This window comes from Hyperolius riggenbachi, chromosome 3 (assembly GCF_040937935.1).
Source record: "Hyperolius riggenbachi isolate aHypRig1 chromosome 3, aHypRig1.pri, whole genome shotgun sequence".
NCBI lineage: Eukaryota > Metazoa > Chordata > Amphibia > Anura > Hyperoliidae > Hyperolius > Hyperolius riggenbachi.
This window is the reverse complement of record NC_090648.1, coordinates 494,867,423-494,883,948: the sequence shown is the minus strand read 5'-3', so window position 1 is coordinate 494,883,948 and position 16,526 is coordinate 494,867,423. Positions and strand designations below refer to the sequence as shown.

General features: G+C 51.4%; 1 protein-coding gene across 1 annotated transcript in view; it reads right to left on the bottom strand.

The window, feature by feature from the left end:
* Nucleotides 1-16,526, bottom strand: part of DENND5B (DENN domain containing 5B) — a 102,271-nt gene that overhangs the window by 61,533 nt on the left and 24,212 nt on the right. The window contains 3 exon segments of the mRNA XM_068278256.1: nucleotides 932-1,592; nucleotides 2,683-2,792; nucleotides 9,909-9,968. Coding sequence (XP_068134357.1) covers nucleotides 932-1,592; nucleotides 2,683-2,792; nucleotides 9,909-9,968 — 831 coding nt within the window.

The window sequence follows — 16,526 nt, the reverse complement described above, 5'->3', positions numbered from 1 at the left end:
GGATTGTGCGGACTACATCATTGGGAACCTTGTCTATAGCAATTGGCTCTCCGGCATCTCTGGTTATGGGGAGGGAGGTCAAGCAGTGTCTTCCTGCATCCATATTATAAATATACAATCAGATACCACAAGACACATTCACAGGTCTTGTGGAGTACAGGCCTGGCCACCGGGGGAGCTGCACTGTATTATAGACTAAGTGTATTATATGTATTATAGACAGATACAACGGGACACCTTAACAGGCCTTGTGGAGTCCGGGTCTGACCACTAGGGGGAGTTGCACTATATTATAGGCTGATAACGAATTTTAGATGTATATTAGTCAGATACCACAAGGCTCCTTCAGAATTCCTGTAGAGTCCAGGCCCAGATGGGTCAAACTAGGGATACCAATCTACAGATATATAGTCAGCATAGGGAGGCTCCCTATGCTGACTATATATCTGTAGATTGGCACTGTTATTTGGCCTGAGGAAGCGGGCTCAGACCCCTGAAACGCGTTGCCTGTGCTACTAATAAAATCTTTTGTTTCAACAAAGATTTTCGTTATTTGAGGTAAGCCACCTCAAAATATTTTTGTCGATTTTAAACTGTTTAAGTGGTTTTATAAACCACCTCTTTCACCCAATTTGAGCTGTGTGTATGGTCTTGGCTGACCAGTGCTGACACATTGTGTTGAATTACTAAGATTCTTCTTACCGCAGAACACCAGTGAACTAGCTACTCTCTAATCATTTTATGATCTACTATGACCTAGCTGGAGCCACAACGTGTGGCCACCTAAAAGCAGATGATTGGGACATCCAGGTTGGGTTTTCAGTCACGCTCCTCTCTCATCCAGCCCTGGGAGATCGGATTATTAGCATTATTACTGTCAGTCCCATCATTCAATGCATGTTCAGCACGTAGAGGAGCAGAGATGTCTCACCTTGTGAATACAGCAGGATCTGCATCTCTAGCAATACACAGGTGAAGAGCTGCACCAAGTTCTCCAGCCCCAGGAGCTCGAAGGTCTCCCTCAGAGGATAGTCCGACAAGGGCAGCTCGCTGGGGCCCGGCCTCTGACACACGATTGGCTCATACACTCCATAGAACTTCAGAGACCGCCCCGGAGGAGGCAGCGGCACCTCGTACAGGATATTGTGGATGTAGCTCTCCAGAGGAAGGGGCGGGGGCTGCGGGGAGGTGACGGCCCTGTACAGCTGGCTGAGGAACTTCTTACAGGCCTGCATGAACGGCAGCGGGGTGATCAGACAGATGCACTTGGAGACGTACAGAGTGTCCCTGCTGATGTCGTAGGAGTTGTAGCTCTGCAGTTTGGCCAGTGAGGTGGCGTCGCCATCCTCCATGCTGCTGGCCAGCGAGTCCATGCTGCAGGAGGAGGAGGCATAGACGCTGTGCTCAGCATTGTGCATCTGGTACAGAGTCTGCATGGCCGTACAAATCTGCTTACTGGTCACCTCCTCGTAAAACGTCAGCACAAAGCCGTACGTCCGGCTGCCATCCTCTCTGGTGATGATGAAGGAATGGAACTGGGGGTCCCGGTTGTCTGCCTGGGTGCGGAAGGACAGTCCCTTCGGCATGCAGAGCTGCAGAAGACAGACAGCAGTCAGAACCTTCACAAATGGGCAGTCAATGCAAGACAACACCTCAAACTCAACAAGGATCATTCTCAGAGCTGCTTAAAGCGGAGATCACATTACAACTACTTATACACAAAAGAGTGGGAATTAGATTGGCTAAACTCTCTAAATCTATACAGGGTGCATTTCTCTGTTTTCCTTCTGTCCTGTGCAAGAGTTCAGGTCCACTTTAAAGTGGACCTGAACTCTTGAACAGGACAGAAGGAAAACAGATGTGTTTTTAGAGAGTTTAGACAATCCAATTCCCCCTCATCTGTGACTAATCACGTGTAATTTGATCTCTTCAGCAGTGTCAGCTCAGGAATCCCCTCTGCCACGGCAAAGCAGCCAATTTGTAAAAACAGGATGTTAACCCCATGTCTGCTTCCATGAAAGTGGGAAGTAGACACACTGCAGATTTATTGCAGGATTTTTTATGTTTTTTCTATAAAAGTTATTATGCAGTTGCTTTTCTTTCAGAGCAGAGAGAACCTTCTGAGTTCAGGTCCACTTTAATAGATTTCAAAGTGAAATCAATTAAAAAAAATCAACTATGTGTGGCAGCAATAGATCTTCCTCTTATTGACATCAGATCAGATATCTATTGGGCCAGTCGGGAGAAAGTCTGCCAGTGTATGGAAGGCTACACTTTAGCGTTTGAGGAATCCTCGTTGTTAGATATCACCTACTCTAAAAAGATCCTTGAAAGTCTCCGAGGTAGCGGGATAAACGCACAACCAATGATATCTGCCCGAGGTATGAGAAGACATGTAAGGGCTGGTACACGCAACGCAATTTTCCCATCATTCAGCAATCTCCAACATGTCCGATCGGTTTCCGATCGAGAAAGGGATCGATTTCAAAAACAGTACTGCACAAAATCAATCCCTTTCTTGATCAGAAGCAGATCGGACATGTTGGAAATCAATTAAAAAAAAATGGGAAACTTTCCGATCTGACAAGAAAATTGCATGGTGTGTACCAGGCATAAGATCCGATCGGTGATACGAGGAAATATGCTAGTCTAGAGACTTTCTGGAATCAGCCAAGATCTTACCATGTTCACAGCATCTTGGTCGAAGGGATTCCACTCCACGTTCTGAGGGTAGTGGGCCAGCACTTTAGACTTGAATGTTCTCCGAACTGGGCTCTGGTCAAAGTTTTCGCCTGAATAATAATGCAGAAAGTTTATACTCTAGGCCAACATGACATGGCAATTGGTTTCCCTAATTGGGTTTGATTCAAGTTCCATTCTCAGTAACCCCACCCCAAATTGTAGTAACCCCACCCTAAATTTCAGTTACACCACTCCCAATTTCAGCAACCCCACCCCCATTTGTAGTTACACCCCCCTCAATTGCAGAAACACCACTGCCAATTTCAATTATACCACTCCCAATTTCAGCAACCCTACCCGCATTTGCAGTTACACCCCCCTCAATTGCAGAAACACCACTGCCAATTTCAAGTACACCACCCCTAGTTTCATTACCACCACCAATTGCAGGCCACCCCTCCTGAGCAGCAGACATCAGAGATTGTTGGAAATGCCAGAAACTAAACAAGTAAAGAACTCACCTTCATGAATAAAAAGTTTACTGAGATGACTGAAATATAGGAGAAAGCAAACCTGATAGGAGACTGCCGCTAGGAAACCTGCTGACTCATGCAACTGCCAGAAGAGTCACATGACCAGCTGAACAGCCTATAGGAATAAGCGGAGGGATGGAGTGGAATGTTCACCTTACAAGGCTGTTGGTGATTGGCTGGAAATGTTTTAGAAATTAGATGGACAGGTTATTCACCTACATCGAGGGTGGAGAAATGAATGAATTGAGGAAGCAGTTTGTGCAATCAGGGAGGAAGCTGGCAGTTTTAGGAATCGATAGTTCAGCCACGCACACATGCTAGAGGAAACGCAGCCAAGGATCCAGCACTCTTACCGCAGTGTCCACAAATTCCCCCTCCGGATCACTACATGGCTGAGTGCAGGGTCTTCTGTTCCCACTCCACAGGAAGCTGCTCGCTCCAACGCCACCCTACATCCATCCCATTGTCTCACTTAGGGGAGGGTGGGGCGGACTCGCCAGAAGGAGGGTGGGGCATGAGGTAAGGGTTGTCTCACATGGAGGGTGGGGCATGAGAGCTGGGATGGTCTCACATGGAGGAGGGTGGGGCATGAGAGCTGGGATGGTCTCACATGGAGGAGGGTGGGGCATGAGAGCTGGGATGGTCTCACATGGAGGAGGGTGGGGCATGAGATAAGGGTTGTCTCACATGGACAAGGGTGGGGCATGAGATAAGGGTTGTCTCACATGGACAAGGGTGGGGCATGATAGCCGGTATAGTCTACCAATAGAGGAGGGTGGGGCATGAGATAAGGGTTGTCTCACATGGAAGAGGGTGGGGCATGAGAGTTGGGATGGTCTCACATGGAGGGTGGGGCGGTCTTGCCAGAAGCAGGGTGGGGCATGAGAGACAGGGTTGTCTCACATGGACGAGGGTGGGGCATGAGAGCTGGGATGATCTCACATGGAGGAGGGTGGGGCATGAGAGCTGGGATGGTCTCACATGGAGAAGGGTGGGGCATGAGAGCTGGGATGGTCTCACATGGAGAAGGGTGGGGCATGAGATAAGGGTTGTCTCGCATGGAGGAGGGTGGGGCATGAGATAAGGGTTGGTCTCACATGGAGGAGGGTGGGGCATGAGAGCTGGGATGGTCTCACATGGAGGAGGGTGGGGCATGAGAGCCAGGGTGGTTTCACAAGGGTGGGCGTGTGACAACCTTCCACAACCAAGAAGCTCATGTCACAAAACTGCGACTTTACAGGCAGCAATATTACTTTTTTTTTTCCTATTCAATTTTAAGCAATAGAAAAAGTCTCTTTCAATCATTAAACACACATTTTCCATACCAAAAGGATGACAAAAACAGAATTAAAGGACAACTGTAGTGAGAACAATATGGAGGCTGCCATATTTATTTCCTTTTAAACAATACCAGTTGCCTGGCAGCCCTGCTGATTAATTCAGTTGCAGTATTATCTGAATCACGCCAGAAACAAGCATGCAGCTCATCTTGTCAGATCTGACAATAATGTCAGAAACACCTGATCTGCTGCATGCTTGTTCAGCGTCTATGGCTAAAAGTATTAGAGGCAGAGGATCAGCAGGGTAGGCAGGTAACTGGTATTGCTTAAAAGGAAATAAATATGGCAGCCTACATATCCCTCTTAGTTCAGTTGTCTTTGGGGCTTTCAAAAGAGACTTATCCTGGCAATTCTATTGGTTTCCAGATGTTCCTGTTAATAGTTTCTCTTTTTGATATTTGACAAGAAAAACAACCAATTTTTTGATTACATATAGACAAGAAATCTGTAACCCGGTGTAATCAAAAGCCACACCCACAAAGAGTTAGCAGAATACCCACAGAACCTGTCTATGTAAAGAATGGCCACAGGAGGGCACAGGGGGGGCCCGGCCCATGTCAGGCACAGGGGGGGCCCGGCCCATGTCAGGCACAGGGGGGGCCCGGCCCATGTCAGGCACAGGGGGGGCCCGGCCCATGTCAGGCACAGGAGGGGCCCGGCCCATGTCAGGCACAGGAGGGGCCCGGCCCATGTCAGGCACAGGAGGGGCCCGGCCCATGTCAGGCACAGGAGGGGCCCGCCCCATTACCGCCACAGGAGGGGCCCGGCCCCATTTCCGGCACAGGAGGGGCCCGGCCCCATTTCCGGCACAGGAGGGGCCCGGCCCCATTTCCGGCACAGGAGGGGCCCGGCCGCATACCAGGCACAGGAGGGGCCCGGCCGCATACCAGGCACAGGAGGGGCCCGGCCGCATACCAGGCACAGGAGGGGCCCGGCCGCATACCAGGCACAGGAGGGGCCCGGCCGCATACCAGGCACAGGAGGGGCCCGGCCGCATACCAGGCACAGGAGGGGCCCGGCCGCATACCAGGCACAGGAGGGGCCCGGCCGCATACCAGGCACAGGAGGGGCCCGGCCGCATACCAGGCACAGGAGGGGCCCGGCCGCATACCAGGCACAGGAGGGGCCCGGCCGCATACCAGGCACAGGAGGGGCCCGGCCGCATACCAGGCACAGGAGGGGCCCGGCCCCATTTCCGGCACAGGAGGGGCCCGGCCCCATTTCAGGCACAGGAGGGGCCCGGCCCCATTTCAGGCACAGGAGGGGCCCGGCCCCATTTCAGGCACAGGAGGGGCCCGGCCCCATCTCAGGCACAGGAGGGGCCCGGCCCCATTTCAGGCACAGAATGGAGATAAAAGAATGACAGAGAGAGTGACAAGTCAATTGTCATAAATACAACCTAGAAGGATTTCCTGAAGGATTACTGAGACAAACAAAAGCACTAATGCCAGTTTACATTTATATAACATTAAATTACACACTAAAAGAGCTATCAGATAGCAGCAAATGATTTTCAATCAACCATGATCAGATTGCTCAATGAAAGCTGGGTTGGATTATATCAAATTTAATGAAAATATTAACAGCCAGAACCAGCATACTGTAACTGCCACCAACACCACCATCAGCACACGTTTCACGCTACACACAGAGAACATGAAAGCCTGCACCATGCCCAAATCACTGGGCTGCAGGAGACACCACTACTAGGGACAGGAAGAGGAGACAGGAAACACTGAGCAAAACATCTTGACACAAAATGGAAGCCAATTAACTCCTTCCTGCCACAAGACATTAAAGGAGAGCTGAAATCAGAGCAATAGAGGCTGCCAACTTCATTCCTGATAAACAATGCCAGTTGCCTGGCTGTCATGTTGATCATTTGGATTTAGTTGTGTTATGTCACGCCTGCAACAAGCATGCAGCCAGTGGGGTCACGCCTGCAACAAGCATGCAGCCAGTGGGGTCACGCCTGCAACAAGCATGCAGCCAGTGGGGTCACGCCTGCAACAAGCATGCAGCCAGTGGGGTCACGCCTGCAACAAGCATGCAGCCAGTGGAGTCACGCCTGCAACAAGCATGCAGCCAGTGGAGTCACGCCTGCAACAAGCATGCAGCCAGTGGAGTCACGCCTGCAACAAGCATGCAGCCAGTGGAGTCACGCCTGCAACAAGCATGCAGCCAGTGGAGTCACGCCTGCAACAAGCATGCAGCCAGTGGAGTCACGCCTGCAACAAGCATGCAGCCAGTGGGGTCACGCCTGCAACAAGCATGCAGCCAGTGGGGTCACGCCTGCAACAAGCATGCAGCCAGTGGGGTCACGCCTGCAACAAGCATGCAGCCAGTGGGGTCACGCCTGCAACAAGCATGCAGCCAGTGGGGTCACGCCTGCAACAAGCATGCAGCCAGTGGGGTCACGCCTGCAACAAGCATGCAGCCAGTGGGGTCACGCCTGCAACAAGCATGCAGCCAGTGGGGTCACGCCTGCAACAAGCATGCAGCCAGTGGGGTCACGCCTGCAACAAGCATGCAGCCAGTGGGGTCACGCCTGCAACAAGCATGCAGCCAGTGGGGTCACGCCTGCAACAAGCATGCAGCCAGTGGAGTCACGCCTGCAACAAGCATGCAGCCAGTGGAGTCACGCCTGCAACAAGCATGCAGCCAGTGGAGTCACGCCTGCAACAAGCATGCAGCCAGTGGAGTCACGCCTGCAACAAGCATGCAGCCAGTGGAGTCACGCCTGCAACAAGCATGCAGCCAGTGGAGTCACGCCTGCAACAAGCATGCAGCCAGTGGAGTCACGCCTGCAACAAGCATGCAGCCAGTGGAGTCACGCCTGCAACAAGCATGCAGCCAGTGGAGTCACGCCTGCAACAAGCATGCAGCCAGTGGAGTCACGCCTGCAACAAGCATGCAGCCAGTGGGGTCACGCCTGCAACAAGCATGCAGCCAGTGGAGTCACGCCTGCAACAAGCATGCAGCCAGTGGAGTCACGCCTGCAACAAGCATGCAGCCAGTGGAGTCACGCCTGCAACAAGCATGCAGCCAGTGGAGTCACGCCTGCAACAAGCATGCAGCCAGTGGAGTCACGCCTGCAACAAGCATGCAGCCAGTGGAGTCACGCCTGCAACAAGCATGCAGCCAGTGGAGTCACGCCTGCAACAAGCATGCAGCCAGTGGAGTCACGCCTGCAACAAGCATGCAGCCAGTGGGGTCACGCCTGCAACAAGCATGCAGCCAGTGGAGTCACGCCTGCAACAAGCGTGGAGTCACGCCTGCAACAAGCATGCAGCCAGTGGAGTCACACCTGCAACAAGCATGCAGCCAGTGGAGTCACACCTGCAACAAGCATGCAGCCAGTGGAGTCACACCTGCAACAAGCATGCAGCCAGTGGATTCACACCAGAGTCACAGCAACCGATCTGCATGTGGATTCTGGACCAGTGACTTTTAAGGTGCCCATGCAGACGATGTATGGGTAGATCGACCAAGAGCCAGATTTCTCTCTGATCAAATCTGACTGGAGAGATAGATCTGTTGGCTGCCCATACACCGCAGGCCGATTCACAATCGATTCCAGCATGAAATCCCTCTGTAAACGGCCTTGTGGCGTTGCATCCGTCTCCCACAATGGAAATGTCCCCCCCTACCCCGTGCAGTAAACTTTACCTGTCCGCCACTGGCTGTCTTCAATAATGTGCCCCACATGCTTTCCAGCGTAAACGTGGGCGCGTGTGACATCACACATGTGACCACGTTACACCCAAACCACGTGCGGCACGTATATGAAGATGGAGCCAGCGGTGGACACGGACAGGCTAAGTATACTGCACCAGGCGGGGGAATACCTTACGTTAGGGAGACAGCGCCAGGGGTTCCATCAAATTTGTTGCTTGTCCCAGTATGGCATATGGCACGCCAATACAGCGGCTCACTTGTTCGAGCATGTCAGGCCTACATCTTGCAGCATGTCCGATTAATACGTGCGACTGATTTTGGCCTTAAAATTGGTCGCATGCTCTTGGCGACTCCGATTTGACGATCGGCCACCAAGTTGCTGATGTCTGGCCACCCATGGCAGAGCATCAGCACAGAAGTCAGGCAACTGGCATGGTTTGTTTTTAAGGTCATGAAGATGGCAGCCTCTGGGCTCCTCTCACATCAGGTCCCCTTTAAATAATGTTGCAAGGCACACGCTACACGACTGAGCCATGTGTAGCTGCAAGTTCCTGTCTGTCTTTGGTGATTTGGGCGATCCGGACATTATCTCCCCATCTGCACACGGGATCTCTGTCTATCGTTTGTACAGCAATAAACGGCTTGGAGTTTCCACAAGATGTTTTAGCTCATATCACAGATCTGGCAATTGTGCCTACAGAGCAAGACTGAGAGATGCAAAGGAGAAGCTCTGCTGTGATTATACAAGAAGTGAAGAGGGACAGTGAGTAGCACTGGGGCGGGTAAGTTAGGAGGGGGAAGGGGAGAAAGTGTTGGACAGGGGAAAAGGTAGGAAAAGTGTAAAGAAGAGTGCAGAGCAGAGAGAAGAGGATAGAGAAGAATGTAGGGTGGAGGAGAGGAGTGTAGAGCGTAAAGAAGAGTGTAGAGCGTAAAGAAGAGTGTAGAGTGTAAATAAGAGTGTAGAGTATGGAGAAGAGTGTAGAGCGTAAAGAAGAGTGTAGAGTATGGAGAAGAGCATAAAGAAGAGTGTAGAGTATGGAGAAGAGCATAGGGTGTGGAGAAGAGCGTAGGGCAGGAAGAAGAGTGTAAAGAACAGTGTAGGGCAGGGAGAACCTCGGGGAAAAGAGTGTAGGGCGGGGAGAAGAGCAAAAGGAAGAATTTAGGGTGGGTAGAAGAGTGTAAAATGGGGAGAAGAGAATAGAGACGAGTGTAGGGCAGAAAGAAGAGAATAGATAAGAGTGTAAGGTGGGGAGAGGCGTGTAGAGAAGATTGTAGAGTGGGCAGGAGAGCATAGAGAAAAGTGTAGGGCGGGGAGTAGAGTGTAGAGAAGTGTAGGGTGGGGAGAAGGGAATAGGGCAGGAAGGAGAATGGAGGAAAGGGGAGTAGGGCATGGAGAAGAATGCAGAAAACAGCATAAGGTGGTGATAAGAGTATAGAGAAGAGGGTGCTGTAGGGTGAGGACTTGAGTGCAGGTGGGCAGTAACAACAGTGTAGGGTGGGCGGGACAAAAGTGTAAGGCGGTAAGATGTGTGCGCTCCATGGGGAGGGGAAATACAGTTAAGCGGTGGAATGGGGGGGAAGTGGGTGAGTGAAGCTAGAGGTCAGAGTTCAGAATCGGCTTGTGAAAGGGACAGGATTTTAGGTGAAGATTTGATTGGTGTTTGGACTCTGTTACCTGTGGCGTTATTTTCTTGGCTCCCGCCACGGCGATCGGCTTCTAACCACTGGTATAAAACTACATGATAAATGAAAAAAAAAATGGAGGGGTGAACATACAACGAGCAACCTAGAGGTGAGCAAACAGCAGGGTTAGTAATCAAAGAAACACAAACATGGATATGCAAAATAAGGGACAGAAGAAGCGGAAATAAAATGAATGAGCGTCTTTTTCACAGACGTAGAGGAACTGCAACATATTCACCTTACACAGACCTACCTCCTTAACCAAGAGCTAATATACTGCATAATCAGAGATGCATTTCATTACCTTTGGGGGGGGGGGGGGGGGGGGAGGGATTGCTCCCTAGATCCCCCCCCCCCCATGTCTATGTTGTCCTCCAAGTCAATGGGCCCTACTGCAGCCTCTGGAGATTGAAGTGGTTGGTCTGCAGTGCATGCTGGGAGATGTACTCCATCAATATGACCACATCTCCTGGCCTGGGCTTTCTTGCAGTTTGCCAGTTACTGATCGATTACCTGATAACAACCTTGTCTGATTACTTTGTTTACATCTGTCCCTTATCTGTCCTGATACTTAGCTTGTTATTGGCTTGCATGCCACCCGGCTCACTTGCCCTGTAGTTTAGAAAGCCTCCGGCAGTGCATTTCCAGACAAAGTGATTTATTGCCCCTGTCCATGTGGCCCTTATGAGACTCTTGGGTACTTTAACCCATAAGCAGCTTCAGCAGAGTTATCTCGTTTTGAGATAAGTGTACTGCTTTTGACCTCAGTCAGCAGAACTCGTGCTATAAGTTTTTGGAATGCATTGATCTCTCTCTGCTGGCAGCCAATATAGACACCGAAAGCAGAAGTCCTCTGTTGTCTCACACTGCCCCCTAGTGACAAGTGGCCATAGATGCACATTACAGCAGTACTAATTACAAGCAAGAAAATGTAACAAATAAAAAAAAGTGCTAAAATAATTGGCCTGGAGCACTTGCAAGCCTCTAAATTGGCTGCTAAAGGGTTAAAAACAAGCTCTGCGCAGCAATGCCCTATTACAGAGATAAGGAATTACACACAGGAACAGTGTTTCTCTCCCTTTCCATAGCTCAGCTTGTGGAACCATCAGACACAGGCAGAGAGCATGGGATCAGGGGGGAGGGAAGAGCATACGGCTGCGGGGGGGGGGGGGGGGGGGGAAGAGGGAAAAAGCATACGGCTGGGGAGAGGGAAAAAGCATACGGCTGGGGAGAGGGAAAAAGCATACGGCTGGGGAGAGGGAAAAAGCATACGGCTGGGGAGAGGGAAAAAGCATACGGCTGGGGAGAGGGAAAAAGCATACGGCTGGGGAGAGGGAAAAAGCATACGGCTGGGGAGAGGGAAAAAGCATACGGCTGGGGAGAGGGAAAAAGCATACGGCTGGGGAGAGGGAAAAAGCATACGGCTGGGGAGAGGGAAAAAGCATACGGCTGGGGAGAGGGAAAAAGCATACGGCTGGGGAGAGGGAAAAAGCATACGGCTGGGGAGAGGGAAAAAGCATACGGCTGGGGAGAGGGAAAAAGCATACGGCTGGGGAGAGGGAAAAAGCATACGGCTGGGGAGAGGGAAAAAGCATACGGCTGGGGAGAGGGAAAAAGCATACGGCTGGGGAGAGGGAAAAAGCATACGGCTGGGGAGAGGGAAAAGCATACGGCTGGGGGAGGGAAGAGCATACGGCTGGGGGAGGGGGAAGAGCATACGGCTGGGGGAGGGGGAAGAGCATACGGCTGGGGGAGGGGGAAGAGCATACGGCTGGGGGAGGGAAGAGCATACGGCTGGGGGAGGGAAGAGCATACGGCTGGGGGAGGGAAGAGCATACGGCTGGGGGAGGGAAGAGCATACGGCTGGGGGAGGGAAGAGCATACGGCTGGGGGAGGGAAGAGCATACGGCTGGGAGAGGGTAGAGCATACGGCTGGGAGAGGGTAGAGCATACGGCTGGGGGAGGGAAGAGCATAGGGCTGGGGGAGGGGAGGGGAAAGCATACGGCTGAGGGAGGGAAGAGCATAGGGCTGGGCTAGGGAAGAGCATAGGGCTGGGGGAGGGAAAAGCATAGGGCCACATCCGCCACACAAATATGCAGCACAATGTCGCCAAACACAGGATTATGACCTTGCTGAGAAGGAATCTTATCTGAGGGGTAATTTTAGCAGCTCTAGCCGAGTGTCACATCCTTTATATATAGCAATTATCGCTGAGACCTCCTGCGTATGCAGACTGCGGGGAAGATACAGCGTCTAATTACAATGTTGTGTAAAGGAAGTGAAGGCATAAAATGCAGAGTATGCGGCACATACGGGCAATCTAACACAGGATTAGTGTGGTGACTGGGGAGCTGAATAATTTATCGGGGAAGTAACAGAAACCACGATCGCAGGTTATTTTCAGCTGTTCGGTGTTGTCGGGGGCTCAGGAAGAGGCTGAGTCAGCCAATCACCTTCCAAGGCAGAAAGACTTAACATGTAACAACCAAATCCCTCATCCTACAAACAATATCCACAACCAAGACCCTCATCCCGCAACCAACCAAAACCTTCATCCTGCAACCAACCAAAACCTTCATCCTACAAACAACCAAAACAAGCAACCAAATTTCCCACCCCGCAGCCACAAGCCTCATCCCGCAGCCACAAGCCTCATCCCGCAGCCACAAGCCTCATCCCGCAGCCACAACCCTCATCCCGCAGCCACAACCCTCATCCCGCAGCCACAACCCTCATCCCGCAGCCACAACCCTCATCCCGCAACCACAACCCTCATCCCGCAACCACAACCCTCATCCCGCAACGAAAATGCTCACCCTGCATCCAATACCCTTATCAAATCTTACCTGGAACAAGCATGAAGCCAGCGGGGTCTCGCCTGGAACAAGCATGCAGCCAGCGGGGGTCACACCTGGAACAAGCATGCAGCCAGCGGGGTCTCGCCTGGAACAAGCATGCAGCCAGCGGGGTCTCGCCTGGAACAAGCATGCAGCCAGCGGGGTCTCGCCTGGAACAAGCATGCAGCCAGCGGGGTCTCGCCTGGAACAAGCATGCAGCCAGCGGGGTCTCGCCTGGAACAAGCATGCAGCCAGCGGGGTCTCGCCTGGAACAAGCATGCAGCCAGCGGGGTCTCGCCTGGAACAAGCATGCAGCCAGCGGGGTCTCGCCTGGAACAAGCATGCAGCCAGCGGGGTCTCGCCAGATCAGAGCATCTGATCTGAATGCTCATCCTGGGCCAATGACTTATAGTATTCGAGGCATCAGCACAGAAGTCAGACTATTGGCATTGTTTAGAAGATAAAGACAAGTCCGCGCTCAAAGTCATAGGCTAATAATACAGAAAGGTCTCACGTCCCTTATTCAGGTCCTATTGTCTAACACAGCAGTATCAGAACCACGACTGCAATTATTTTTATCCTAAGTGCATAAGAATCTTTTTTTAAATAGTTTAGAAAATGAAGATGGCAGCCTCCGTATTCCTCTCACTTCAAGTTCCCCATAAATATATATAGTGATGTGGCGTGTTTGGCGGTGTACGCAGTGCCTGGTTTGGGCGCGCAGGAACAGATTAGTGCAGCTGGTGGTGTGAATACAACCCACATGTGCGGCAGAAGATGGTTATTCTGAATGACACTCCGTAGTGTCGCCGCGGTGGTGCGGGGGAGGACACCTGACACTAATAACTCCTTGCTGCGTGTGTTGGTAAAACTCAGACGGCGCAGGTGACGGCTCCAGCCGGGAAAACTGCTGCCCAGTTACAGGGGATGACGAAGCAGCAGCCTGGATAGCAGAGACCCCGATTCTCCTGCTTGTTGTGTTTAACAAAGAAGAGATCTCCTGAAGCTGGCAGTAATTATCTCTCATTATTATCTCAGGAATGATTCCAGGCAGAAATAAAGCCTTTATTTATAGTATATCTGATACATTTGCAATGCCAGAAATCACCACATGGGGGCGTGGGACGGGATCACTACCACATCCACTGCCATATTGGGCAAACACTACAATACAACAACATTTGTAAAGTGCTTTTCTCCCATAGGAGATGGAGCTGTCCTGATTGGGTGTGGTAGGGAGTTCAAAAGTGTAGGGGCAGCATGACAAAAGGCTGTGTCTCCAAAGGTTTTGAGGTGGACTCTGGGGGTGACCAAGGTGTTACGTCCTTTTGATCTAAGATTGTGGGGGGTGTGATGCAGTTGCAACAAGTCCTTCAGGTATCCAGGGCCCAGATTGTGCAAGACCATGGATTTATCAGCATTAATACCCACAAATACACAGTATATCCCTAAAGACATAATGGCCAGGCCCCTGTAGCCCATTATTGTTACACAACAGAGACAACAACTTTAGGACAGAACAGGACACTCCCACCTCTCCTTCATACTTCCATTGTGTGGTATTTTTCCCTCCCCAGCTGTCTTCACACAGTGGTAGCAGACACACAAGTAGGGTTGCCGTGGTATACCAGTAGACCGCGGTTTGATTGTGCATGTTAATCATAGCAAGCACAATCCTCTATTTCCGGTTTTCAGGGGAGTCGGGGGAAGTAGCGGACGGCAGAGCAGGTACTGAGAATCAAATACTCACATTGCGGGGATCCACCCGCCGCATGTACCAGGGCTGTGGAGTCGGTACAAAAATCATCAGATTCCTCAGTTTATGAAACCGACTCCAACTCTGACTTCAGATACCCAAAATTGCTCCAACTCCACAGCCCTGGCATGTACTACTTACTTCCTGTTCCTGCGTTCCATCTCATAGTAACAGCGCCCCTAGGGAATTCAGGACAGGAAGTAGTACATGTGGCGAAGGATCCCGGAAATGTGAGTATCACCCCCTTAGCCGCTTTTAGTGCCCCCCTCCATCTGGCTACTTATTCCTGGTTATCTATTCCTGGGGGCAACCACGTCTGGCTAGCCACACTGGGGGCACCCACGCCTGGCTAGCCACACTGGGGGCAACCACGCCTGGCTAGCCACACTGGGGGCAACCACGCCTGGCTAGCCACACTTGGGGCAACCACGCCTGGCTAGCCACACTTGGGGCAACCACGCCTGGCTAGCCACACTGGGGGCAACCACGCCTGGCTAGCCACACTGGGGGCAACCACGTCTGGCTAGCCACACTGGGGGCAACCACGCCTGGCTAGCCACACTGGGGGCAACCACGCCTGGCTACGCATAACGGGGGGGGGGGGGGGGGGGTGAGGTAGTAGGGCACATCTGGCTACCATACTGGGGTGGGAGAGAGGTATTCATTTAAGGAGGGGCTGGGTCCGAATAATTGTGTAATACCATATAATGTCATTCTGTGGTATTTTTTGAGCCGGTTATCATACCACGAATACTTCATACCATTGCAACCCTACCCACAAGTGAGTTCTTCCTGCATATTGGAGATTGCTGCGGCTGCACCAGGCAGTATTCAGGGCTCGGAGTCGTGTAAAAGCCATTCTCCGCTTCCCTGAGCGATAATCCACCGTCTCCTGTGTCGGGAATAAGAGCGCTGCTAGGAAACGTTCCGCAATGTCATGACGATAACGGGCACGTTTCCCTGCCAGGAGGATGGGTAATGACTGGCGAGGCCGGGAATTTGTACGACTGGCGCGTCTCCGCAGATAAGCTGGAATTAGCGTAGCACGAGAAACGGCAATATTACAGCTCAATCAGTATGCTAATGAGGCCAACATGAGGTGCCGCATCACTGATGAGGAGGAGTTTGGGGTCTCCAACTACAGCCCAGCCAGATACATAAAAAAACGATTACTGCGATGTTTTATATAGCGCCAACATCTTCCATAGCACTGTACAAAAGACAGACAGTAATGGGGAGCATTGATACATGAGACTTTCCACTCATGGTACAATCAAGACACCTGGCTACACGAGTACAAACATCCCCAACACTCGTACAGGTCCATCTGGTAAAATAAACACAAACAGGAAACACAGGGATTCTATTGTTGTCTATGTCCCAGTGCGGGATCACCCACAATGCAATCTAGGCAGATACCTGGGGCCTAGTGGTTTGTCAAGGGGCCAACATGCCAACTACTTTGACCTCACCCCTTCCTCCAACTTCAGTTGTGCTTTAATGCTTTTTTGCTATGCCCCACCTGGAGAAACGTCTTCACATCCAGGAGGGACGGGAAAGAGCAATGATCATCAGACCTGATCTACAGTGTACACAGTATAGACAGGAACAGGAAGGACAGCACAGAGAAATGATCAGACCTGATCTACAAGTCATGTGAGTAAAGCTGTCACACAGGGATGCAGAGATATCACAGCTGGTGTACAGTGTACACATTATACAGTATAGACAGGTACAGGAAAGACAGCAGAGAGCAATGATCAGACCTGATCTACAAGTCATGTGAGTAAAGCTGTCACACAGGGATGCAGAGATAGAGCTGGTGTACAGTGTATGCAGTCTACAGTATAGACATGAACAGGAAGGACAGCACAGAGCAATGATCAGACCTGATCTACAAGTCATGTGAGTAAAGCTGTCACACAGGGATGCAGAGATAGAGCTGGTGTACAGTGTATGCAGTCTACAGTATAGACATGAACAGGAAGGACAGCACAGAGCAATGATCAGACCTGT